Consider the following 26,825-nt stretch of genomic DNA (forward strand, 5'->3'; position numbering starts at 1 on the left):
TCATAAATATTATATTAGAGGTTTTAAAATCCAGAGCATTCAACCCTCCCTCACCCTGGGTGCTACATATTACCGCTTTTCTTAAATAATGAGCTTTATTCCTCCATATGAAGTTAAATGATTTAGTATCAACCATTTTAGTTACTGACAGAGGAACATCCAAGGCAGGGGAGGTATAAACTCATCTGGACCTTCAGATTGATAAAAGTTCACATCCAGATGAAGAAAGATCTCTTAATAACCAGGAGTTAAATCTCTTTCCAATTTCCTCAACAATAGGAGAGACATTTAAGTTGGCCCTTTCTTTCTGATCTTTGCTAACTTTAATACCAAAATATGTGATCCCGTCTTTTACAGGGATATTACGAACTGAGTTTAAGTCACATCTTTCACAGGGATATTACATACTGAGTTTAAGTCACGTCTTTCACAGGGATATTACATACTGAGTTTAAGTCACATCTTTTCAACTCAAAAAATGTAAATGTCCTAATATTCAGAGATAAACCAGATGCATGTGAGAAGGTAGGCCTGACCACCGACAAAACAATGAAACAGCCTATAGGGAGGAGGTTAGAGACCTGGCGGTGTGTTGCCAGGACAACAAACTCTCAATGTGAGCAAGACAAAGGAGCTGATTGTGGACTACAGGAAAAGGCCCCCATTAACATCAACGGGGCTGTAGTGGAGCAGCCCACTCCTGAGGAGTATCAAATAGTTGTTAGAGCTGTCCCTAAAGGTGCTATTCTTCTGAGAGAGCTTCAAGTTACTTGGTGTCCACATCACCAACGAACTATCATGGTCCAAACACACAAAGACAGTTGTGAAGAGGGCACGACAACACCTTTCCCCCTCAGGAGACTGAAAAGATTTGGCATGGGTCTCCAGATCCTCAAAAAGTCCAACAGCTGCACCATCGAGAGCATTCTGACCGGTTGCCTCACCGCCTGGTATGGCAGCTGCTCAGCATCTGACCGTAAGGCGCTATAGAGGGTAGTGCTTACGGCCCAGTACATCACTGGGGCCAAGCTTCCTGCCATCCAGGACCTATATAGTAGGCGGTGTCAGAGGAAGGCCCTAAAAAGACTCCAGTCACCCAAGTCATAGACTGTTTTCTCTGCTACCGCACTGCAAGCAGTACCGCACTGCAAGTCTAGGATCAAAAGGCTCTTTAACAGCTTCTACCACCAAGCCATAAGACTGCTTAACAATTAATCAAATACCAAGACTATATACATTGGCCGACCCCCCCCCCCCCCACACTCACACTGTTGCTACTCGCTGTTTATTATCTATGCATCGTCACTTCACCCCCACCTACATGTACAAATGACTCTGTACCGGTACCCCCTGTATATAGCCTCCACATTGACTCTGTACTGGTACCCGCTGTATATAGCCTCCACATTGACTCTGTACCGGTACCCCCTGTATATAACCTCCACATTGACTCTGTGCCGGTACCCCCTGTTTATAGCTTCCACATTGACTCTGTACCGGTACCCCCTGTATATAGCCTCCACATTGACTCTGTACTGTTACCCCCTGTATATAGCCTCCACATTGACTCTGTACCGGTACCCCCTGTATATAGCCTCCACATTGACTCTGTACCGGTACCCCCTGTATATAGCCTCCACATTGACTCTGTACCGGTACCCCCTGTTTATAGCTTCCACATTGACTCTGTACCGGTACCCCCTGTATATAGCCTCCACATTGACTCTGTACTGTTACCCTCTGTATATAGCCTCCACATTGACTCTGTACTGTTACCCCCTGTATATAGCCTCCACATTGACTCTGTACAGGTACCCCCTGTATATAGCCTCCACATTGACTCTTTACCGGTACCCCCTGTATATAGCCTCCACATTGACTCTGTACTGTTACCCCCTGTATATAGCCTCCACATTGACTCTGTACAGGTACCCCCTGTATATAGCCTCCACATTGACTCTGTACCGGTACCCCCTGTATATAGCCTCCACATTGACTCTGTACCGGTACCCCCTGTATATAGCCTCCACATTGACTCTGTACCGGTACCCCCTGTATATAGCCTCCACATTGACTCTGTACCGGTACCCCCTGTATATAGCCTCCACATTGACTCTGTACCGGTACCCCCTGTATATAGCCTCCACATTGACTCTGTACCGGTACCCCCTGTATATAGCCTCCACATTGACTCTGTACCGGTACCCCCTGTATATAGCCTCCACATTGACTCTGTACTGTTACCCCCTGTATATAGCCTCCACATTGACTCTGTACAGGTACCCCCTGTATATAGCCTCCACATTGACTCTGTACCGGTACCCCCTGTATATAGCCTCCACATTGACTCTGTACCGGTACCCCCTGTATATAGCCTCCACATTGACTCTGTACTGGTACCCCCTGTATATCGCCTCCACATTGACTCTGTACCCCCTGTATATAGCCTCCACGTTGACTCTGTACCCCCTGTATATAGCCTCCACATTGACTCTGTACCGGTACCCCCTGTATATAGCCTCCACATTGACTCTGTACCGGTACCCCCTGTATATAACCTCCACATTGACTCTGCACCGGTACCCCCTGTTTATAGCTTCCACATTGACTCTGTACCGGTACCCCCTGTATATAGCCTCCACATTGACTCTGTACTGTTACCCCCTGTATATAGCCTCCACATTGACTCTGTACCGGTAACCCCTGTATATAGCCTCCACATTGACTCTGTACCGGTACCCCCTGTATATAGCCTCCACATTGACTCTGTACCGGTACCCCCTGTATATAGCCTCCACATTGACTCTGTACTGGTACCCTCTGTATATAGCCTCCACATTGACTCTGTACTGTTACCCCCTGTATATAGCCTCCACATTGACTCTGTACAGGTACCCCCTGTATATAGCCTCCACATTGACTCTGTACCGGTACCCCCTGTATATAGCCTCCACATTGACTCTGTACCGGTACCCCCTGTATATAGCCTCCACATTGACTCTGTACCGGTACCCCCTGTATATAGCCTCCACATTGACTCTGTACCGGTACCCCCTGTATATAGCCTCCACATTGACTCTGTACCGGTACCCCCTGTATATAGCCTCCACATTGACTCTGTACCGGTACCCCCTGTATATAGCCTCCACATTGACTCTGTACCGGTACCCCCTGCATATAGCCTCCACATTGACTCTGTACCGTAACACCCTGCATATAGCCTCCACATTGACTCTGTACCGGTACCCCCTGTATATAGCCTCCACATTGACTCTGTACCAGTACCCCCTGTATATAACCTCCACATTGACTCTGTACCGGTACCCCCTGTATATAACATTCACATTGACTCTGTACCGGTACCCCCTGTATATAGCCTCCACATTGACTCTGTACCGGTACCCCCTGTATATAGCCTCCACATTGACTCTGTACCGGTACCCCCTGTATATAGCCTCCGCATTAACCCCCTACCCCCTGTATATAGCATCCACATTGACTCGGTACTGTAATACCCTGTATATAGCCTTCACATTGACTCTGTACCGGTACACCCTGTATATAGCCTCCACATTGACTCTGTACCGGTACCCCCTGTGTATAGCCTCCGCATTGACTCTGTACCAGTACCCCCTGTATATAGCCTCCACATTGACTCTGTACCGGTACCCCCTGTGTATAGCCTACACATTGACTCTGTACCGGTACCCCCTGTATATAACCTCCACATTGACTCGGTACCTTGATGACCTTCCCTTTAAATACACCTCTTAACTGCTACACCTGCAGAGTGGTTGTTGCCATATGATAACCAGATGCCATTACCCCATAGATCAGAATAACAAGTATGAGTTTCTTGTAGAAAGTAACTGTCAGCTTCAAACCGTTTGCAGTACAGGAAAATAGCCTTATGTTTGACTAAATCATCATGATTGTTGTCCTCAGTCTCTTGTCTTGATCGTTGAGTCAAACGATGGACGATGTCCACATTTTCCTGAAGTTTGGCTTTTGATTTGGGAATGTCAGCTCCACAGATGTCAACAACTCTGGAATGACAGCTCCACAGATGTCAACAACTCTGGAATGACAGCTCCACAGATGTCAACAACTCTGGAATGACAGCTCCACAGATGTCAACAACTCTGGAATGACAGCTCCACAGATGTCAACAACTCTGGAATGTCAGCTCCACAGATGTCAACAACTCTGGAATGTCAGCTCCACAGATGTCAACAACTCTGTATTTGATGTCCTCACCCACCTGCTCTGGAATTCCATGGAGCCTCAGGTTCCACCTGCGCTGGTATCTCTCCGCCTCATTCACCTTCTTTTCATTTTCCTGGCAGATAACTTCCACCTTCTTCATGTCACTTTTTAGGTTTTTCACGTCTCCAGAGGTAAAGTCAACAGATTTTGGGGTCGCAGGTAGCTTAGTGGTTGGAGCTTTGGGCCAGTAACCAAAAGGTTGCTAGATCTAATCCCCGAGCTGACAAGGTAAAAATCTGTTGTTCTGCCCCTGAACAAGGCAGTTAACCCACTGTTCATAGGCCGTCATTGTAAATAAGAATTTGTTCTTAACTGACTTGCCTAGTTAAATAAAGGTAAAATAAAAATATATACTTTTTCATGGTATTCGTCCTAACCATGTCCTCCAAGCCATCTGCCTTTTCATCTGTCTTTGCTGTCAAAAGCATCCCAATGTTGTTTTGCATCTCAAGAAGTGGCATACCCTCTTGGGTGTCGGAGTCGTAAGGTAACGACCTGAACCGGGGACTGGAAGGGCGCAAGTTGTCAGCATTGTTGCCCGTGCACTTCACATTTCAAAAGAGGAGTACCCAAGACCATCTGTTAATTGTCCATCTGATGTCCATTTTTTTCCCCTTTGGTTCTGGTCGCGGAAGTTTCCATGTAAGACAAGCTAGTTTTTGAGCTAGCTAGCTGATCTGGCTATCTAGTGTCGTCGCTAATTTAAGAGTTTTAGAGGTTAATAACTTGCAGAAAGTAATCAATTACTTTGGTTATGTTGATGTTTAACTACGAGAGAAAGAGACCAAATCAAGACGCTGGACAGAGTGGAATCAAGTATAGCAAAAAGGCAGTTTATTAAAGTCAAAGATATCTTGTCCTTGAGCGTGCACGGACCTATTCATATAGCTCAGATAGAGTTAGCTGAAAAGGCTGCTTAGCCAGAGTTTACAGCAGAATGTATACACAGAATAATGTAGGTGGAGTCTCGTCGTGTTGGTCTTCTGACTGGTCCTGAAGAGTTGGAGGCGGGCCTGCTCTAGCCAGAGCAGGAGCCCCATTGGTGCACAGCAGAGTCCTCTGCTCTTGGCACCCGACCAGTAGAGGGGGGTGGAGTGTGAGTGTGCAGTGCTCATGAAATGTTTGTGTGTCAAGGAAGCGTGAGATAGGGGGACTGGCAGTGTCTGCTTTAGGCTCAGGTGTTTCCTGTCTTTGCAGGAGTGCATGCAAGGGTCAATGTCAGTGAAATAGTTTGGCACTCTAAGCTCGTTAGTGTTGCAGGATGTTCTTTGTAGTTTACAGGGGAGTGTATTTGAGTGATGGCAGCTACGTGTCCTTCGGATAATCATGTTATTGCATGTAGGCTCTAAACTTGACTGAGGACACTGGGCCCAGAGTTATCTGAGGACATCCGGTTTAACCAGAGCGTTGGCCTGCTAGTAATGCTTGATATTTGATTATTTATATAACAGTTAACAAACTAAATAATATTCATACAGGGTTTTATGACCTTAGAAATGACCAGATGGTCATATATGGGTGAGGAAATCAAATAATTCCTTCAGCAACCAAAAAGCACATCTGCGCTGACCGCCATCTTGTGCCTCGTAATGGACAGTCATTTCACCTGTTTATGTTAATACCACAGCAGGTAACCTGTCAATAAGCACACTCCCTTTTGTATTTAGGGCGCATGCCTACTGAAGAAGTTTTGCACCACAACCACCTCAACAATGACCTCTCGTATCTTGTCAACTAGCTTTATAGGCTTTCTTACAGTTTCAAGTATGGGGATTAAACCATACGCATCTGACATTCACAACGTTCTCAATCTCCACTATTTCAGGCTGCGTGTGGATGTAACAGAACAACCGGAACAGAACAGAGCTGAAGATTAGATGGACGGGTATGAAGTAGCTAATCATTACTTAAGTCACTGTCTTTAAAAGTCTTAAATCAATTAAAGAAAATGCATGAGCTGTAATCTCGGGGAAACCCTAACCACCCCCTCCAGGTTTGCAGGTGACATACTGAGCGGTGGCCGGGCGTTGCTAGGCGAGGACAGCTCGGTCATGGCCCGCATGCAGAAGAAGTTTTGGAAGACGAAGCAGGTTCTGATCAAGGCCACAGGGAAGAAGGAGGATGAGTACGTGGTGGCTTCTGATGCCGACCTCGACGCCAAGCTGGAGGTAGGACCCTGACCTTTAACCCCTAACTCTAACGTGGTGTCTTCTGATGCCGACCTCGACGCCAAGCTGGAGGTAGAACCCTGACCTTTAACCCCTAACTCTAACGTGGTGTCTTCTGATGCCGACCTCGACGCCAAGCTGGAGGTAGGACCTTGACCTTTAACCCCTAACTCTAACGTGGTGGCTTCACCCACTGTTACTCAGAGTGAGAGTCTCATGCATCCAATTCTCTCTGTGTGTTACTAACTGAACCACACGTTCTATTTCCTGTCCAATTATCTCTCTGTGTTACTAACTGATCAGAGTAAGATAGCTCTGTCTGTATAGTACATTAGCAGACAGATATAACAGTAGTGTGTCTATATGATCAGATTAAGATAGTTCTGTCTGTATAGTACATTAGCAGACAGATATAACAGTAGTGTGTCTATATGATCAGAGTAAGATAGTTCTGTCTGTATAGTACATTAGCAGACAGATATAACAGTAGTGTGTCTATATGATCAGAGTAAGATAGCTCTGCAGTTCTGTGGCTGGACCAACTGTTACTGTCTGGCTGACTGGACCCACTGTTACTGGCTGGCTGGACCCACTGTTACTGTCTGGCTGGACCCACTGTTACTGTCTGGCTGACTGGACCCACTGTTACTGTCTGGCTGGCTGGACCCACTGTTACTGTCTGGCTGACTGGACCCACTGTTACTGTCTGGCTGGCTGGACCCACTGTTACTGTCTGGCTGACTGGACCCACTGTTACTGTCTGGCTGACTGGACCCACTGTTACTGTCTGGCTGGCTGGACCCACTGTTACTGTCTGGCTGGCTGGACCCACTGTTACTGGCTGACTGGACCCACTGTAACTGTCTGGCTGGCTGGACCCACTGTTACTGTCTGGCTGGCTGGACCCACTGTTACTGGCTGACTGGACCCACTGTTACTGTCTGGCTGGACCCACTGTTACTGTCTGTCTGGCTGGACCCACTGTTACTGTCTGGCTGACTGGACCCACTGTTACTGTCTGGCTGGCAGGACCCACTGTTACTGTCTGGCTGGCTGGGCCCACTGTTACTGTCTGTCTGGCTGGACCCACTGTTACTGTCTGGCTGGCTGGACCCACTGTTACTGTCTGGCTGGCTGGACCCACTGTTACTGGCTGACTGGACCCACTGTTACTGTCTGGCTGGCTGGACCCACTGTTACTGTCTGGCTGTCTGGACCCACTGTTACTGGCTGACGGGACCCACTGTTACTGTCTGGCTGGACCCACTGTTACTGTCTGTCTGGCTGGACCCACTGTTACTGTCTGTCTGGCTGGACCCACTGTTACTGTCTGGCTGGCTGGACCCACTGTTACTGTCTGTCTGGCTGGACCCACTGTTACTGTCTGGCTGGCTGGACCCACTGTTACTGTCTGGCTGGATCCACTGTTACTGACTGACTGGACCCACTGTTACTGGCTGACTGGACCCACTGTTACTGTCTGGCTGGCTGGACCCACTGTTACTGTCTGGCTGACTGGACCCACTGTTACTGTCTGGCTGACTGGACCCACTGTTACTGTCTGGCTGGACCCACTGTTACTGTCTGGCTGGCTGGACCCACTGTTACTGTCTGGCTGGCTGGACCCACTGTTACTGTCTGGCTGGCTGGACCCACTGTTACTGTCTGGCTGGATCCACTGTTACTGTCTGGCTGGATCCACTGTTACTGACTGACTGGACCCACTGTTACTGGCTGACTGGACCCACTGTTACTGTCTGGCTGGCTGGACCCACTGTTACTGTCTGGCTGACTGGACCCACTGTTACTGTCTGGCTGACTGGACCCACTGTTACTGTCTGGCTGGACCCACTGTTACTGTCTGGCTGACTGGACCCACTGTTACTGTCTGGCTGGCTGGACCCACTGTTACTGTCTGGCTGGCTGGACCCACTGTTACTGTCTGGCTGGACCCACTGTTACTGGCTGACTGGCTGGACCCACTGTTACTGGCTGACAGGACCCACTGTTACTGTCTGGCTGGCTGGACCCACTGTTACTGTCTGTCTGGACCCACTGTTACTGTCTGGCTGGACCCACTGTTACTGTCTGGCTGGCTGGACCACTGTTACTGGCTGACTGGACCCACTGTTACTGGCTGACTGGACCCACTGTTACTGTCTGGCTGGACCCACTGTTACTGTCTGGCTGGCTGGACCCACTGTTACTGTCTGGCTGGACCCACTGTTACTGTCTGACTGGACCCACTGTTACTGTCTGACTGGACCCACTGTTACTGGCTGACTGGACCCACTGTTACTGTCTGGCTGGACCCACTGTTACTGGCTGACTGGACCCACTGTTACTGTCTGTCTGTCTGGACCCACTGTTACTGTCTGGCTGGCTGGACCCACTGTTACTGGCTGGCTGGACCCACTGTTACTGTCTGTCTGTCTGGACCCACTGTTACTGTCTGGCTGGCTGGACCCACTGTTACTGGCTGGCTGGACCCACTGTTACTGGCTGGCTGGACCCACTGTTACTGGCTGACTGGACCCACTGTTACTGTCTGGCTGGCTGGACCCACTGTTACTGTCTGGCTGGCTGGACCCACTGTTACTGTCTGGCTGACTGGACCCACTGTTACTGTCTGGCTGACTGGACCCACTGTTACTGTCTGGCTGACTGGACCCACTGTTACTGTCTGGCTGGCTGGACCCACTGTTACTGTCTGGCTGGCTGGACCCACTGTTACTGTCTGGCTGGACCCACTGTTACTGGCTGACTGGCTGGACCCACTGTTACTGGCTGACTGGACCCACTGTTACTGTCTGGCTGGCTGGACCCACTGTTACTGGCTGACTGGACCCACTGTTACTGTCTGGCTGGCTGGACCCACTGTTACTGTCTGGCTGGACCCACTGTTACTGTCTGGCTGGCTGGACCACTGTTACTGGCTGACTGGACCCACTGTTACTGGCTGACTGGACCCACTGTTACTGTCTGGCTGGACCCACTGTTACTGTCTGGCTGGCTGGACCCACTGTTACTGTCTGGCTGGACCCACTGTTACTGGCTGACTGGACCCACTGTTACTGGCTGACTGGACCCACTGTTACTGTCTGGCTGGACCCACTGTTACTGGCTGACTGGACCCACTGTTACTGTCTGTCTGTCTGGACCCACTGTTACTGTCTGGCTGGCTGGACCCACTGTTACTGGCTGGCTGGACCCACTGTTACTGGCTGGCTGGACCCACTGTTACTGGCTGGCTGGACCCACTGTTACTGTCTGGCTGGACCCACTGTTACTGGCTGACTGGACCCACTGTTACTGGCTGACTGGACCCACTGTTACTGGCTGACTGGACCCACTGTTACTGGCTGACTGGACCCACTGTTACTGTCTGGCTGGACCCACTGTTACTGGCTGGCTGGACCCACTGTTACTGTCTGGCTGGCTTGACCCACTGTTACTGTCTGGCTGGCTGGACCCACTGTTACTGTCTGGCTGGCTGGACCCACTGTTACTGTCTGGCTGGCTGGACCCACTGTTACTGGCTGACTGGACCCACTGTTACTGTCTGGCTGGCTTGACCCACTGTTACTGGCTGACTGGACCCACTGTTACTGTCTGGCTGGACCCACTGTTAATGTCTGTCTGGCTGGACCCACTGTTACTGTCTGGCTGGCTGGACCCACTGTTACTGTCTGGCTGGCTGGACCCACTGTTACTGTCTGTCTGGCTGGACCCACTGTTACTGTCTGGCTGGCTGGACCCACTGTTACTGTCTGGCTGGCTGGACCCACTGTTACTGGCTGGCTGGACCCACTGTTACTGGCTGGACCCACTGTTACTGTCTGTCTGGCTGGACCCACTGTTACTGTCTGTCTGGCTGGACCCACTGTTACTGTCTGGCTGGCTGGACCCACTGTTACTGGCTGGCTGGACCCACTGTTACTGTCTGTCTGGCTGGACCCACTGTTACTGTCTGTCTGGCTGGACCCACTGTTACTGTCTGTCTGGCTGGACCCACTGTTACTGTCTGTCTGGCTGGACCCACTGTTACTGTCTGTCTGGCTGGACCCACTGTTACTGTCTGTCTGGCTGGACCCACTGTTACTGTCTGGCTGGCTGGACCCACTGTTACTGGCTGGCTGGACCCACTGTTACTGTCTGGCTGGCTGGACCCACTGTTACTGACTGGCTGGACCCACTGGTACTGGCTGGCTGGACCCACTGTTACTGTCTGGCTGGCTGGACCCACTGTTACTGACTGGCTGGACCCACTGTTACTGGCTGGCTGGACCCACTGTTACTGTCTGGCTGGCTGGACCCACTGTTACTGGCTGGCTGGACCCACTGTTACTGTCTGGCTGGCTGGACCAACTGTTACTGTCTGGCTGGACCCACTGTTACTGGCTGGCTGGACCCACTGTTACTGGCTGGCTGGACCCACTGTTACTGGCTGGACCCACTGTTACTGTCTGTCTGGCTGGACCCACTGTTACTGTCTGTCTGGCTGGACCCACTGTTACTGTCTGGCTGGCTGGACCCACTGTTACTGGCTGGCTGGACCCACTGTTACTGTCTGTCTGGCTGGACCCACTGTTACTGTCTGTCTGGCTGGACCCACTGTTACTGTCTGTCTGGCTGGACCCACTGTTACTGTCTGTCTGGCTGGACCCACTGTTACTGTCTGTCTGGCTGGACCCACTGTTACTGTCTGTCTGGCTGGACCCACTGTTACTGTCTGGCTGGCTGGACCCACTGTTACTGGCTGGCTGGACCCACTGTTACTGTCTGGCTGGCTGGACCCACTGTTACTGACTGGCTGGACCCACTGGTACTGGCTGGCTGGACCCACTGTTACTGTCTGGCTGGCTGGACCCACTGTTACTGACTGGCTGGACCCACTGTTACTGGCTGGCTGGACCCACTGTTACTGTCTGGCTGGCTGGACCCACTGTTACTGGCTGGCTGGACCCACTGTTACTGTCTGGCTGGCTGGACCAACTGTTACTGTCTGGCTGGACCCACTGTTACTGGCTGGCTGGACCCACTGTTACTGTCTGGCTGGACCCACTGTTACTGTCTGGCTGGACCCACTGTTACTGTCTGACTGGACCCACTGTTACTGGCTGACTGGACCCACTGTTACTGGCTGACTGGACCCACTGTTACTGTCTGGCTGGACCCACTGTTACTGGCTGGCTGGACCCACTGTTACTGTCTGGCTGGCTGGACCCACTGTTACTGTCTGTCTGTGTGGACCCACTGTTACTGTCTGGCTGGCTGGACCCACTGTTACTGTCTGGCTAGCTGGACCCACTGTTACTGGCTGACTGGACCCACTGTTACTGTCTGGCTGGCTGGACCCACTGTTACTGTCTGGCTGACTGGACCCACTGTTACTGTCTGGCTGACTGGACCCACTGTTACTGTCTGGCTGGCTGGACCCACTGTTACTGTCTGGCTGGCTGGACCCACTGTTACTGGCTGACTGGACCCACTGTTACTGTCTGGCTGGCTGGACCCACTGTTACTGGCTGACTGGACCCACTGTTACTGTCTGGCTGGACCCACTGTTAATGTCTGTCTGGCTGGACCCACTGTTACTGTCTGGCTGGCTGGACCCACTGTTACTGTCTGTCTGGCTGGACCCACTGTTACTGTCTGGCTGGCTGGACCCACTGTTACTGTCTGGCTGGCTGGACCCACTGTTACTGGCTGGCTGGACCCACTGTTACTGTCTGGCTGGACCCACTGTTACTGGCTGGCTGGACCCACTGTTACTGTCTTTCTGGCTGGACCCACTGTTACTGTCTGTCTGGCTGGACCCACTGTTACTGTCTGGCTGGCTGGACCCACTGTTACTGGCTGGCTGGACCCACTGTTACTGTCTGGCTGGCTGGACCCACTGTTACTGACTGGCTGGACCCACTGGTACTGGCTGGCTGGACCCACTGTTACTGTCTGGCTGGCTGGACCCACTGTTACTGACTGGCTGGACCCACTGTTACTGGCTGGCTGGATCCACTGTTACTGTCTGGCTGGCTGGACCCACTGTTACTGGCTGGCTGGACCCACTGTTACTGTCTGGCTGGCTGGACCAACTGTTACTGTCTGGCTGGCTGGACCCACTGTTACTGTCTGGCTGGCTGGACCCACTGTTACTGTCTGGCTGACTGGACCCACTGTTACTGTCTGGCTGGCTAGACCCACTGTTACTGTCTGGCTGGATCCACTATTACTGTCTGACTGGCTGGACCCACTGTTACTGTCTGGCTGGATCCACTGTTTCTGGCTGGCTGGACCCACTGTTACTGTCTGTCTGGCTGGACCCACTGTTACTGAACGAATTGCAAAAATCGCTGAAGCTGGAGACTTTTATCTCCCTCACCAACTTCAAACATCTGCTATCTGAGCAGCTAACCGATCGCTGCAGCTGTACATAGTCTATTGGTAAATAGCCCACCCATTTTCACCTACCTCATCCCCATACTGTTTTTATTTATTTATTTTTCTGCTCTTTTGCACACCAATATCGCTACCTGTACATAACCATCTGATCATTTATCACTCCAGTGTTAATCTGCATAATTGTAATTATTCGCCTACCTCCTCATGCCTTTTGCACACAATGTATATAGACTCCCCTTTTTTCTACTGTGTTATTGACTTGTTAATTGTTTACTCCATGTGTAACTCTGTGTTGTCTGTTCACACTGCTATGCCTTATCTTGGCCAGGTCGCAGTTGCAAATGAGAACTTGTTCTCAACTAGCCTACCTGGTTAAATAAAGGTGAAATACAAAATTGTCTGGCTGGCTGGACCCACTGTTACTGTCTGACTGGCTGGACCCACTGTTACTGTCTGGCTGGATCCACTGTTACTGTCTGGCTGGCTGGACCCACTGTTACTGTCTGGCTGGCTGGACCCACTGTTACTGTCTGGCTGGCTGGACCCACTGTTACTGTCTGGCTGGCTGGACCCACTGTTACTGTCTGGCTGGCTGGACCCACTGTTACTGTCTGGCTGGCTGGACCCACTGTTACTGGCTGGCTGGACCCACTGTTACTGTCTGTCTGGCTGGACCCACTGTTACTGTCTGGCTGGCTGGACCCAATGTTACTGACTGGCTGGACCCACTGTTACTGACTGGCTGGACCCACTGGTACTGGCTGGCTGGACCCACTGTTACTGTCTGGCTAGCTGGACCCACTGTTACTGACTGGCTGGACCCACTGTTACTGTCTGGCTGGACCCACTGTTACTGGCTGGCTGGACCCACTGTTACGGTCTGGCTGGCTGGACCCACTGTTACTGTCTGGCTGGCTGGACCCACTGTTACTGTCTGGCTGGACCCACTATTACTGTCTGGCTGGCTGGACCCACTGTTACTGTCTGGCTGGCTGGACCCACTGTTACTGTCTGGCTCTCATGCCGTCCCTGGAGTGGGTGCACCCCCCTTGGGTTGTGCCGTGGCGGAGGTCTTTGTGGGCTATACTCAGCCTTCTCTCAGGATGGTAAGTTGGTGGTTGAAGATATCCCTCTAGTGGTGTGGGGGCTTTGCTTTGGCAAAGTGGGTGGGGTTATATCCTTCCTGTTTGGCCCTGTCCGGGGGTGTCCTCGGATGGGGCCACAGTGTCTCCTGACCCCTCCTGTCTCAGCCTCCAGTATTTATGCTGCAGTAGTTTATGTGTCGGGGGGCTAGGGTCAGTTTGTTATATCTGGAGTACTTCTCCTGTCCTATTCGGTGTCCTGTGTGAATCTAAGTGTGCGTTCTCTAATTCTCTCTTTCTCTCTTTCTCTCTCCCGGAGGACCTGAGCCCTAGGACCATGCCCCAGGAATACCTGACATGATGACTCCTTGCTGTCCCCAGTCCACCTGACTGTGCTGCTGCTCCAGTTTCAACTGTTCTGCCTTATTATTATTCGACCATGCTGGTCATTTATGAACATTTGAACATCTTGACCATGTTCTGTTATAATCTCCACCCGGCACAGCCAGAAGAGGACTGGCCACCCCACATAGCCTGGTTCCTCTCTAGGTTTCTTCCTAGGTTTTGGCCTTTCTAGGGAGTTTTTCCTAGCCACCGTGCTTCTACACCTGCATTGCTTGCTGTTTGGGGTTTTAGGCTGGGTTTCTGTACAGCACTTTGAGATATCAGCTGATGTACGAAGGGCTATATAAATAAATTTGATTTGGCTGGCTGGACCCACTGTTACTGTCTGGCTGGCTGGACCCACTGTTACTGTCTGGCTGGCTGGACCCACTGTTACTGTCTGGCTGGCTGGACCCACTGTTACTGTCTGGCTGGATCCACTGTTACTGTCTGGCTGGCTGGACCCACTGTTACTGTCTGGCTGGCTGGACCCACTGTTACTGTCTGGCTGGACCCACTATTACTGTCTGTCTGTCTGGACCCACTATTACTGTCTGTCTGGCTGGACCCACTGTTACTGTCTGACTGGCTGGAACCACTGTTACTGTCTGGCTGGATCCACTGTTTCTGGCTGGCTGGACCCACTGTTACTGTCTGGCTGGACCCACTGTTACACTCTGGATTGTATAGTGTATGTTTGCACTCACACACCCGTTGTCCTGTCTGTCTGTCTCTAGTTGTTCCACTCGGTACAGACCACCTCCACTGAGCTGTTGAAGGTGATTGAGAAATATCAGCGGAGGATCACACGTGAGTTACCCCTGTTACTACGGTTACCACTTTATTAAAGACAGACCAGGAAATAGACAGGATAATACTGTTCTATTCACAGAGAACTCCACTTTCCCTTCCTGTGTGTTCCAGACCTGTCTCAGGAGGGTTAGTGTTAGGTTATGTTGAGGTTATGACATTCCTGGGTTCCAGACCTGTCTCATGAGGGCTAGGTTATGTTGAGGTTATGACATTCCTGTGTTCCAGACCTGTCTCAGGAGGAGAATGAGTTGGGGATGTTTCTGAGGTTCCAGGCAGAACACGACCGCACCAAGGCTGGCAACATGATGGACGCAACTAGCAAGGCCCTGTGTGCCTCGGCCAAGCAGAGGTCAGAACCATCATAACCCCTAACCCAGCAAGGCCCTGTGTTGCCCGCCCCAGAGTTAATACTGGATCTGCTATGTTAATGTTAATATGTCAGGCTGGTCCTGTGCCCACCCCCAGAGTTAATACTGGATCTGCTATGTTTGTGTCAGGCTGGTCCTGTGCCTGCCCCCAGAGTTAATACTGGATCTGCTATGTTAATATGTCAGGCTGGTCCTGTGCCCACCCCCAGAGTTAATACTGGATCTGCTATGTTAATGTTAATGTTAATATGTCAGGCTGGTCCTGTGCCTGTCCCCAGAGTTAATACTGGATCTACTATGTTAATGTTTATATGTCAGGCTGGTCCTGTGCCCGCCCCAGAGTTAATACTGGATCTGCTATGTTAATGTGTCAGGCTGGTCCTGGGCCCACCCCCAGAGTTAATACTGGATCTGCTATGTTAATGTGTCAGGCTGGTCCTGTGCCCACCCCCAGAGTTAATACTGGATCTGCTATGTTAATGTTTCAGGCTGGTCCTGTGCCCGTCCCCAGAGTTAATACTGGATCTACTATGTTAATGTTTATATGTCAGGCTGGTCCTGTGCCCGCCCTAAAGTTAATACTGGATCTGCTATGTTAATGTGTCAGGCTGGTCCTGGGCCCTACCCCAGAGTTAATACTGGATCTGCTATGTTAATGTTTCAGGCTGGTCCTGTGCCCGTCCCCAGAGTTAATAATGGATCTGCTATGTTAATATGTCAGGCTGGTCCTGTGCCTGTCCCCAGAGTTAATACTGGATCTGCTATGTTAATGTGTCAGGCTGGTCCTGTGCCCGCCCCCAGAGTTAATACTGGATCTGCTATGTTAATGTGTCAGGCTGGTCCTGGGCCCACCCCCAGAGTTAATACTGGATCTGCTATGTTAATATGTCAGGCTGGTCCTGTGCCCACCCCCAGAGTTAATACTAGATCTGCTATGTTAATGTTAATGTGTCAGGCTGGTCCTGTGCCCGCCCCCAGAGTTAATACTGGATCTGCTATGTTAATGTGTCAGGCTGGTCCTGGGCCCACCCCCAGAGTTAATACTGGATCTGCTATGTTTTTGTGTCAGGCTGGTCCTGTGCCCGCCCCCAGAGTTAATACTGGATCAGCTATGTTTATGTGTCAGAATGGTCCTGTGCCCGCCCCCAGAGTTAATACTAGATCTGCTATGTTAATGTTTGTGTCAGGCTGGTCCTGTGCCCGCCCCCAGAGTTAATACTAGATCTGCTATGTTATTGTTTGTGTCAGGCTGGTCCTGTGCCCGCCCCCAGAGTTAATACTAGATCTGCTATGTTAATATGCCAGGCTGGTCCTGTGCCCACCCCCAGAGTTAATACTGGATCTGCTATGTTAATGTTTATGTGTCAGTCTGGTCCTGTGCCCACCCCCAGAGTTAATACTGGATCTGCTATGTTAATGTTAATATGTCAGGCTGCTCCTGTGCCCACCCCCAGAGTTAATACTGGATCTGCTATGTTAATATGTCAGGCTGGTCCTGTGCCCACCCCCAGAGTTAATACTGGATCTGCTATGTTTATGTGTCAGTCTGGTCCTGTGCCCACCCCCAGAGTTAATACTGGATCTGCTATGTTAATATGTCAGGCTGGTCCTGTGCCCACCCCCAGAGTTAATACTGGATCTGCTATGTTTATGCGTCAGGCTGGTCCTGTGCCCGTCCCCAGAGTTAATACTGGATCTGCTATGTTAATATGTCAGGCTGGTCCTGTGCCCACCCCCAGAGTTAATACTGGATCTGCTATGTTTATGCGTCAGGCTGGTCCTGTGCCCGTCCCCAGAGTTAATACTGGATCTGCTATGTTTATGCGTCAGGCTGGTCCTGTGCCCGTCCCCAGAGTTAATACTGGATCTGCTATGTTTATGCGTCAGGCTGGTCCTGTGCCCGTCCCCAGAGTTAATACTGGATCTGCTATGTTAATGTGTCAGGCTGGTCCTGTGCCCGCCCCCAGAGTTAATACTGGATCTGCTATGTTAATATGTCAGGCTGGTCCTGTGCCCACCCCCAGAGTTAATACTGGATCTGCTATGTTTATGCGTCAGGCTGGTCCTGTGCCCGTCCCCAGAGTTAATACTGGATCTGCTATGTTTATGCGTCAGGCTGGTCCTGTGCCCGTCCCCAGAGTTAATACTGGATCTGCTATGTTTATGCGTCAGGCTGGTCCTGTGCCCGTCCCCAGAGTTAATACTGGATCTGCTATGTTAATGTGTCAGGCTGGTCCTGTGCCCACCCCCAGAGTTAATACTGGATCTGCTATGTTAATGTTAATGTGTCAGGCTGGTCCTGTGCCCGCCCCCAGAGTTAATACTGGATCTGCTATGTTAATGTTAATATATCAGGCTGGTCCTGTGCCCACCCCCAGAGTTAATACTGGATCTGCTATGTTAATGTGTCAGGCTGGTCCTGGGCCCACCCCCAGAGTTAATACTGGATCTGCTATGTTAATGTGTCAGGCTGGTCCTGTGCCCACCCCCAGAGTTAATACTGGATCTGCTATGTTAATGTTTGTGTCAGGCTGGTCCTGGGCCCACCCCCAGAGTTAATACTGGATCTGCTATGTTAATATATCAGGCTGGTCCTGTGCCCACCCCCAGAGTTAATACTGGATCTGCTATGTTTATGTGTCAGGCTGGTCCTGTGCCCGCCCCCAGAGTTAATACTGGATCTGCTATGTTAATGTGTCAGGCTGGTCCTGTGCCCACCCCCAGAGTTAATACTGGATCTGCTATGTTAATGTGTCAGGCTGGGCCTGTGCCCGCCCCCAGAGTTAATACTGGATCTGCTATGTTAATGTGTCAGGCTGGTCCTGTGCCCACCCCCAGAGTTAATACTGGATCTGCTATGTTAATGTGTCAGGCTGGTCCTGTGCCCGCCCCCAGAGTTAATACTGGATCTGCTATGTTAATATATCAGGCTGGTCCTGTGCCCGCCCCCAGAGTTAATACTGGATCTGCTATGTTAATATATCAGGCTGGTCCTGTGCCCGCCCCCAGAGTTAATACTGGATCTGCTATGTTAATGTTTGTGTCAGGCTGATCCTGTGCCCACCCCCAGAGTTAATACAGGATCTGCTATGTTAATGTGTCAGGCTGGTCCTGTGCCTGTCCCCAGAGTTAATACTGGATCTGCTATGTTTATGCGTCAGGCTGGTCCTGTGCCCGTCCCCAGAGTTAATACTGGATCTGCTATGTTTATGCGTCAGGCTGGTCCTGTGCCCGTCCCCAGAGTTAATACTGGATCTGCTATGTTTATGCGTCAGGCTGGTCCTGTGCCCGTCCCCAGAGTTAATACTGGATCTGCTATGTTAATGTGTCAGGCTGGTCCTGTGCCCACCCCCAGAGTTAATACTGGATCTGCTATGTTAATGTTTATGTGTCAGTCTGGTCCTGTGCCCACCCCCAGAGTTAATACTGGATCTGCTATGTTAATGTTAATATGTCAGGCTGCTCCTGTGCCCACCCCTAGAGTTAATACTGGATCTGCTATGTTATCGTTTGTGTCAGGCTGGTCCTGTGCCCGCCCCCAGAGTTAATACTAGATCTGCTATGTTAATATGCCAGGCTGGTCCTGTGCCCACCCCCAGAGTTAATACTGGATCTGCTATGTTAATGTTTATGTGTCAGTCTGGTCCTGTGCCCACCCCCAGAGTTAATACTGGATCTGCTATGTTAATGTTAATATGTCAGGCTGCTCCTGTGCCCACCCCCAGAGTTAATACTGGATCTGCTATGTTAATATGTCAGGCTGGTCCTGTGCCCACCCCCAGAGTTAATACTGGATCTGCTATGTTTATGTGTCAGTCTGGTCCTGTGCCCACCCCCAGAGTTAATACTGGATCTGCTATGTTAATATGTCAGGCTGGTCCTGTGCCCACCCCCAGAGTTAATACTGGATCTGCTATGTTTATGCGTCAGGCTGGTCCTGTGCCCGTCCCCAGAGTTAATACTGGATCTGCTATGTTAATATGTCAGGCTGGTCCTGTGCCCACCCCCAGAGTTAATACTGGATCTGCTATGTTTATGCGTCAGGCTGGTCCTGTGCCCGTCCCCAGAGTTAATACTGGATCTGCTATGTTTATGCGTCAGGCTGGTCCTGTGCCCGTCCCCAGAGTTAATACTGGATCTGCTATGTTTATGCGTCAGGCTGGTCCTGTGCCCGTCCCCAGAGTTAATACTGGATCTGCTATGTTAATGTGTCAGGCTGGTCCTGTGCCCGCCCCCAGAGTTAATACTGGATCTGCTATGTTAATATGTCAGGCTGGTCCTGTGCCCACCCCCAGAGTTAATACTGGATCTGCTATGTTTATGCGTCAGGCTGGTCCTGTGCCCGTCCCCAGAGTTAATACTGGATCTGCTATGTTTATGCGTCAGGCTGGTCCTGTGCCCGTCCCCAGAGTTAATACTGGATCTGCTATGTTTATGCGTCAGGCTGGTCCTGTGCCCGTCCCCAGAGTTAATACTGGATCTGCTATGTTAATGTGTCAGGCTGGTCCTGTGCCCACCCCCAGAGTTAATACTGGATCTGCTATGTTAATGTTAATGTGTCAGGCTGGTCCTGTGCCCGCCCCCAGAGTTAATACTGGATCTGCTATGTTAATGTTAATATATCAGGCTGGTCCTGTGCCCACCCCCAGAGTTAATACTGGATCTGCTATGTTAATGTGTCAGGCTGGTCCTGGGCCCACCCCCAGAGTTAATACTGGATCTGCTATGTTAATGTGTCAGGCTGGTCCTGTGCCCACCCCCAGAGTTAATACTGGATCTGCTATGTTAATGTTTGTGTCAGGCTGGTCCTGGGCCCACCCCCAGAGTTAATACTGGATCTGCTATGTTAATATATCAGGCTGGTCCTGTGCCCACCCCCAGAGTTAATACTGGATCTGCTATGTTTATGTGTCAGGCTGGTCCTGTGCCCGCCCCCAGAGTTAATACTGGATCTGTTATGTTAATGTGTCAGGCTGGTCCTGTGCCCACCCCCAGAGTTAATACTGGATCTGCTATGTTAATGTGTCAGGCTGGGCCTGTGCCCGCCCCCAGAGTTAATACTGGATCTGCTATGTTAATGTGTCAGGCTGGTCCTGTGCCCACCCCCAGAGTTAATACTGGATCTGCTATGTTAATGTGTCAGGCTGGTCCTGTGCCCGCCCCCAGAGTTAATACTGGATCTGCTATGTTAATATATCAGGCTGGTCCTGTGCCCGCCCCCAGAGTTAATACTGGATCTGCTATGTTAATATATCAGGCTGGTCCTGTGCCCGCCCCCAGAGTTAATACTGGATCTGCTATGTTAATGTTTGTGTCAGGCTGATCCTGTGCCCACCCCCAGAGTTAATACAGGATCTGCTATGTTAATGTGTCAGGCTGGTCCTGTGCCTGTCCCCAGAGTTAATACTGGATCTGCTATGTTTATGTGTCAGGCTGGTCCTGTGCCCGCCCCCAGAGTTAATACTAGATCTGCTATGTTAATGTTTGTGTCAGGCTAGTCCTGTGCCCACCCCCAGAGTTAATTCTGGATCTGCTATGTTAATATGTCAGGCTGGTCCTGTGCCCACCCCCAGAGTTAATACTGGATCTGCTATTTTAATATGTCAGGCTGGTCCTGTGCCCGCCCCTACACCGGATGGAGCAGGAGGTGGAGACGTTTCGGCGGCGTGCGATCGCTGACACGCTCCTGACCGTGACCCGGATGGAGAAATCCAGGACGGAATACCGTGGAGCGCTGCTCTGGATGAAGGACGTCTCTCAGGAACTCGACCCGGACACCTGTAAACATCTGGACAAGTTCCGCAAGGTGTGTTACCCTGTGTGTGTGGCCCACCAGGTTCTGTGTGTAGTGTTCACCAGGTACTGTGTGTGTTAACCTGTGTGTATGGCCCACCAGGTGCAGTCCCAGGTCAGAGGTTCGAAGGACCTGTTTGAGAAGCTAAAGAACGATGTGTGTCAGAAGGTTGACATGCTGGGAGCCTCCCGTTGTAACATGCTGTCTCACTCTCTCTGCACATACCAGGTCTGTCTGCCTATCTGTCTGTCTGTCTGCTTGTCTGTCTGTCTCCCTCCCTCTGTTCTACCAGGTCTGTTTGCCTATCTGTCTGTCTGCCTGTCTGTCTGTCTCCCTCCTTCTGCACATACCAGGTCTGTCTGCCTGCCTGTCTGTCTCCCTCCCTCTGCACATACCAGGTCTGCCTGTCTGCTTTTCTGTCTGCTTTTCTGTCTCTGTCTGTCTGTCTGTCTGTCTGTCTGTCTGTCTCCCTCCCTCTGCACATACCAGGTCTGTCTGTCTGTCTGTCTGTCTGTCTGTCTGTCTGTCTCCCTTCCTCTGTTCTACCAGGTCTGCCTGTCTGTCTGTCTGTCTTTCTGTCTGTCTCCCTCTGTTCTACCAGGTCTGCCTGTCTGTCTGTCTGTCTCCCTCCCTCTGTTCTACCAGGTCTGCCTGTCTGCCTGTCTGTCTGTCTGTCTGTCTGTCGTTGCATAGTAGTGGTCTGTGTGTGTGTTAATACAGTCTCTTTCCAGATCACCCTCCTCCAGTTCTGGGAGAGGACCGCCTGTGTGATGAGTGGGATTCATGAGTCTTTTAAAGGCTTTGTCCCCTACCAGTTCACCACTCTCAAGGTACGTGTGGGACGGGTTGTACGTGCATTACAAGTGTGTGTGTTTGTTTGTTTTGTTTCCATGGCGTTGTAACAATAGATGGTGTGTGTGTGTGTAGATGGTGTGTGTGTGTGTAGATGGGGTGTGTGTGTGTGTAGATGGGGTGTGTGTGTTTCACACCTCAGTATGTTGTAACCGTAGATGGGGTGTGTGTGTGTAGATGGGGTGTGTGTGTGTGTAGATGGGGTGTGTGTGTTTCGCACCTCAGTGTGTTGTAACCGTAGATGGGGTGTGTGTGTGTGTGTGTGTGTGTGTGTGTGTAGCTAGGGTGTGTGTGTGTGTGTGTAGATGGGGTGTGTGTGTGTGTGTGTGTGTGTGTGTGTGTAGCTAGGGTGTGTGTGTGTGTGTGTAGATGGGGTGTGTGTGTGTGTGTGTGTGTGTGTGTGTGTGTGTGTGTAGATGGGGTGTGTGTGTGTAGATGGGGTGTGTGTGTGTAGATGGGGTGTGTGTGTGTTGTAACCGTAGATGGGGTGTGTGTTTTGTAACCGTAGATGGGGTGTGTGTGTGTAGATGGGGTGTGTGTGTGTGTAGATGGGGGGTGTGTGTGTGTAGATGTGGTGTGTTGTAACCGTAGATGGGGTGTGTGTGTGTGTGTGTGTGTAGATGGGGTGTGTGTGTGTAGATGGGGTGTGTGTGTGTAGATGGGGTGTGTGTGTGTTGTAACCGTAGATGGGGTGTGTGTTTTGTAACCGTAGATGGGGTGTGTGTGTGTAGATGGGGTGTGTGTGTGTGTAGATGGGGGGTGTGTGTGTGTGGTGTGTTGTAACCGTAGATGGTGTGTGTTGTCAGGACCTCCGGGACCCTCTGGAGCAGCTGACTGATTTAGACCTAACCAACCGGGACCATAACAAAGAGAAGGACATACAGAGTAACAGGTGAGAACATCCTGGTCCCTCTGACATCATCTCCTGTCCTCCACTCCTCTCTTAGGAGATAGAACTGAGTCAGAGTGGATAGCTGTTAGTCCAGAGATAGAACTGAGTCAGGGTGGATAGCTGTTAGTCCAGAGATAGAACTGAGTCAGAGTGGATAGCTGTTAGTCCAGAGATAGAACTGAGTCAGGGTGGATAGCTGTTAGTCCAGAGATAGAACTGAGTCAGAGTGGATAGCTGTTAGTCCAGAGATAGAACTGAGTCAGGGTGGATAGCTGTTAGTCCAGAGATAGAACTGAGTCATGTTGGATAGCTGTTAGTCCAGAGATAGAACTGAGTCAGGGTGGATAGCTGTTAGTCCAGAGATAGAACTGAGTCAGAGTGGATAGCTGTTAGTCCAGAGATAGAACTGAGTCAGGGTGGATAGCTGTTAGTCCAGAGATAGAACTGAGTCAGGGTGGATAGCTGTTAGTCCAGAGATAGAACTGAGTCAGGGTGGATAGCTGTTAGTCCAGAGATAGAACTGAGTCATGGTGGATAGCTGTTAGTCCAGAGATAGAACTGAGTCAGGGTGGATAGCTGTTAGTCCAGAGATAGAACTTGATGATTGAGTTGGAGGCGTGCGTGGCCACGCAGTCGTGGGTGAACAGGGAGTACAGGAGAGGGCTCAGAACACACCCTTGTGGAGCCCCAGTGTTGAGGATCAGCGGGGTGGAGATGTTATTACCTACTCTCACCACCTGGGGGCGGCCAGTCAGGAAGTCCAGTACCCAGTTGCACAGGGCGGGGTCGAGACCCATGGTCTCAAGCTTGATGACTAGTTTGGAGGGTACTATGGTGTTAAATGCTGAGCTGTAGTCGATGAACAGCATTATCACATAGGTATTCCTCTTGTCCAGATGGGTTAGGGCAGTGTGCAGTGTGGTGGCGATTACATCGTCTGTGGACCTATTAGGGCGGTAAGCAAATTGGAGTGGGTCTAGGGTGTTAGGTAGGGTGGAGGTGATATGGTCCTTGACTAGTCTCTCAAAGCACTTCAGGATGACGGAAGTGAGTGCTACGGGGCGGTAGTCGTTTAGCTCAGTTACCTTAGCTTTATTGGGAACAGGAACAATGGTGGCCCTCTTGAAGCATGAGGGGACAGCAGACTGGGATAAGGATTGATTGAATATGTCCGTAAACACACCAGCCAGCTGGTCTGCGCATCCTCTGAGGACGCGGCTGGGGTGCCGTCTGGGCCTGCAGCCTTAAGGGGGTTAACACGTTTAAATGTTTTACTCACGTCGGCTGCAGTGAAGGAGAGTACTCAGGTTTTGGTAGCGGGCCGTGTCAGTGGCACTGTATTGTCCTCAAAGCGAGCAAAGAAGTTATTTTGTCTGTCTGGGAGCAAGACATCCTGGTCCGCAACGGGGCTGGTTTTATTTTTGTAATCTGTGATTGACTGTAGACCCTGCCACATACTTCTTGTGTCTGAGCCGTTGAATTGCGACCCTACTTTGTCTCTATACTGACTCTTAGCTTGTTTGATTGCCTTGCGGAGGGAATAGCTACACTGTTTGTATTCAGTCATGTTTCCGGTCACCTTGCCCTGGTTAAAAGCAGTGGTTTGCGCTTTCAGTTTCGCGCGAATTCTGCCATCAATCCACGGTTTCTGGTTTGGGAATGTTTTAATAGTTGCTATGGGTACGACATCGCCAATTCACTTTCTAATGAACTCGCTCACCGAATCAGCGTATTCGGCAATGTTGTTGTTGGACGCAATGCGAAATATATCCCAATCAACGTGATCGACGCAGTCTTGAAGCGTGGAATCAGATTGGTCGGACCAGAGTTGAATAGACCTGAGCGCGGGAGCTTCCTGTTTTAGTTTCTGTCTGTGGGCTGGAGGCAACAAAATGGAGTCGTGGTGAGCTTTTCCGAAAGGAGGGCGGGGAAGGGCCTTATATGCGTCGCGGAAGTTTGAATAACAATGATCCAGGGTTTTACCAGCCCTGGTAGTACAATCGATAGGCTGATAGAATTTAGGGAGTCTTGTTTTCAGATTAGCCTTGTTAAAATCCCCAGCTACAATGAATCAGTATATGTGGTTTCCAGTATGCATAAAGTCAAATAAAGTTTGTTCAGGGCCATCGATGTGTCTGCTTGGGGACGAATATATACGGCTGTGATTATAATCGAAGAGAATTCTCTTGGTAGATAATGTGGTCGACATTTGATTGTGACGAAATCTAAGTCAGGTGAACAGAATGACTTGAGTTCCTGTATGTTGTTATGGTCACACCACGTCTCGTTAATCATAAGGCGTACCTCCCTGCCCCTCTTCTTACCAGAAAGATGCTTGTTTCTGTCGGCGCAATGCGTGAAGAAACCAGCTGGCCGTACCGACTCCGATAGCGTCTCTCGAGTGAGCCGTGTTTCCGTGAAGCAAAGAACGTTACAGTCTCTGATGTCTCTCTGGAATGTGTGGGAGCAAATAAAACACATAGACAAACACATAGATGTATAGGATAGCTGAACACTAAAAACAGACCACACGAAGGGAAGGCGACACATAGGCGCCTAGGGCAACTGGACACACTAAAGATGGAGACACATAGTCTGCTGATCTTAAATAACCACATGAAGAGAAGGAGACACATAGGCGCCTAGGACAGCTGGACATACCAAGGTCAGAGGGATATACAAAGGAGGGGGTCAGCCAAATGACCAACTGATGGACTATAGAAATAGGCCACATATATTTAGGACATGGAGATGCTGAAGGAATGTCAGAAGAGACACATAGTCTACAAATCCTAATAAGGACAGACATACCAAAGAACACACCAGGCTGAACGTAAGGGGGCCCATAGCATAAGATAGGCATGTATTATTTTTGGGACATGAAGAGGTCCTGTCACCATTATAACTTGACTGAAAGCAGATATGGGCGTTATCGAGCTGAACAAGCAGGATGTACAGATTGGGATATAATGGTGGCAGATGGACTGAGGGAAGTTCCGCGGACCATCCCGGCTTGCGATACTCTTGTATTAAAAGCCTATTGAATTCAGAGTTCTTGTAAGCGTTATATTTGAACCGATTTTCCACGACAAATGCTACCCTTGCTCGGATTTCATCAACCTTGTTGTCAAGAGACTGGACATTGGCGAGTAGTATGCTAGGGAGTGGTGCGCGATGTGCCCGTCTACGGAGCCTGACCAGAAGAACGCTTTGTTTGCCTCTTTTACAACGTCGTTGTTTTGGGTCACCGGCTGGGATCCGATCCATTGTCCTGGATGGTGGGCAAAACACACGATCCGATCCATTGTCCTGGGTGGTGGGCAAAACACAGGATCCGATCCATTGTCCTGGGTGGTGGGCAAAACACAGGATCCGATCCATTGTCCTGGGTGGTGGGCAAAACACAGGATCCGATCCATTGTCCTGGGTGGTGGGCAAAACACAGGATCCGCTTCGGGAAAGTCATATTCCTGGTCGTAATGATGGTGAGTTGACGTTGCTCTTATATTCAGTAGTTCCTCCCGACTGTATTTAATGAAACCTAAGATTACTTGGGGTACCAATGTAAGAAATAACACGTAAAAAAACTAAATGCTGCATAGTTTCCTAGGAACGCGAAGCGAGGCGGCCATCTCTGTCGGCGCCGGAATCGAACCTATTTGTGACGCGCTGCAAATCCGGCCTCTCCCATCTCCTCATTGGTGCTTAGCAGCATATACCCACTTGCCATCTCCTCATTGGTGTTTAGCAGCATATACCCACGGGCCATCTCTTCATTGGTGTTTAGCAGTATATGCCCACGTG

At 50.5% G+C, this 26,825-nt stretch overlaps 1 protein-coding gene across 8 annotated transcripts in view; it reads left to right on the top strand.

Moving 5' to 3' along the window:
• The window catches only part of LOC149975354 (islet cell autoantigen 1-like protein), a 61,998-nt gene that overhangs the window by 3,059 nt on the left and 32,114 nt on the right, over positions 1–26,825 (top strand). For 6 of the 8 annotated variants that reach the window (XM_090206970.1, XM_090206973.1, XM_090206975.1 and 3 more), the window contains exons 2-9: positions 6,092–6,151; positions 6,260–6,434; positions 15,040–15,112; positions 15,341–15,464; positions 21,091–21,289; positions 21,380–21,505; positions 22,009–22,107; positions 22,936–23,021. In XM_090206970.1, the coding sequence (XP_090063096.1) occupies positions 6,144–6,151; positions 6,260–6,434; positions 15,040–15,112; positions 15,341–15,464; positions 21,091–21,289; positions 21,380–21,505; positions 22,009–22,107; positions 22,936–23,021 (890 nt within the window). In that variant the 5' untranslated portion in view covers positions 6,092–6,143. Of the gene's footprint in view, positions 1–6,091; positions 6,152–6,259; positions 6,435–6,546; positions 6,579–15,039; positions 15,113–15,340; positions 15,465–21,090; positions 21,290–21,379; positions 21,506–22,008; positions 22,108–22,935; positions 23,022–26,825 lie in introns of those variants that run through there. The other 2 variants (XM_090206976.1, XM_090206977.1) reach the window with 2 other exon arrangements.

The sequence above is a fragment of the Oncorhynchus mykiss genome, chromosome 18 (genome assembly GCF_057628025.1).
Source record: "Oncorhynchus mykiss isolate SJ-2025 chromosome 18, ASM5762802v1, whole genome shotgun sequence".
Classification (NCBI taxonomy): Eukaryota; Metazoa; Chordata; class Actinopteri; order Salmoniformes; family Salmonidae; genus Oncorhynchus; species Oncorhynchus mykiss.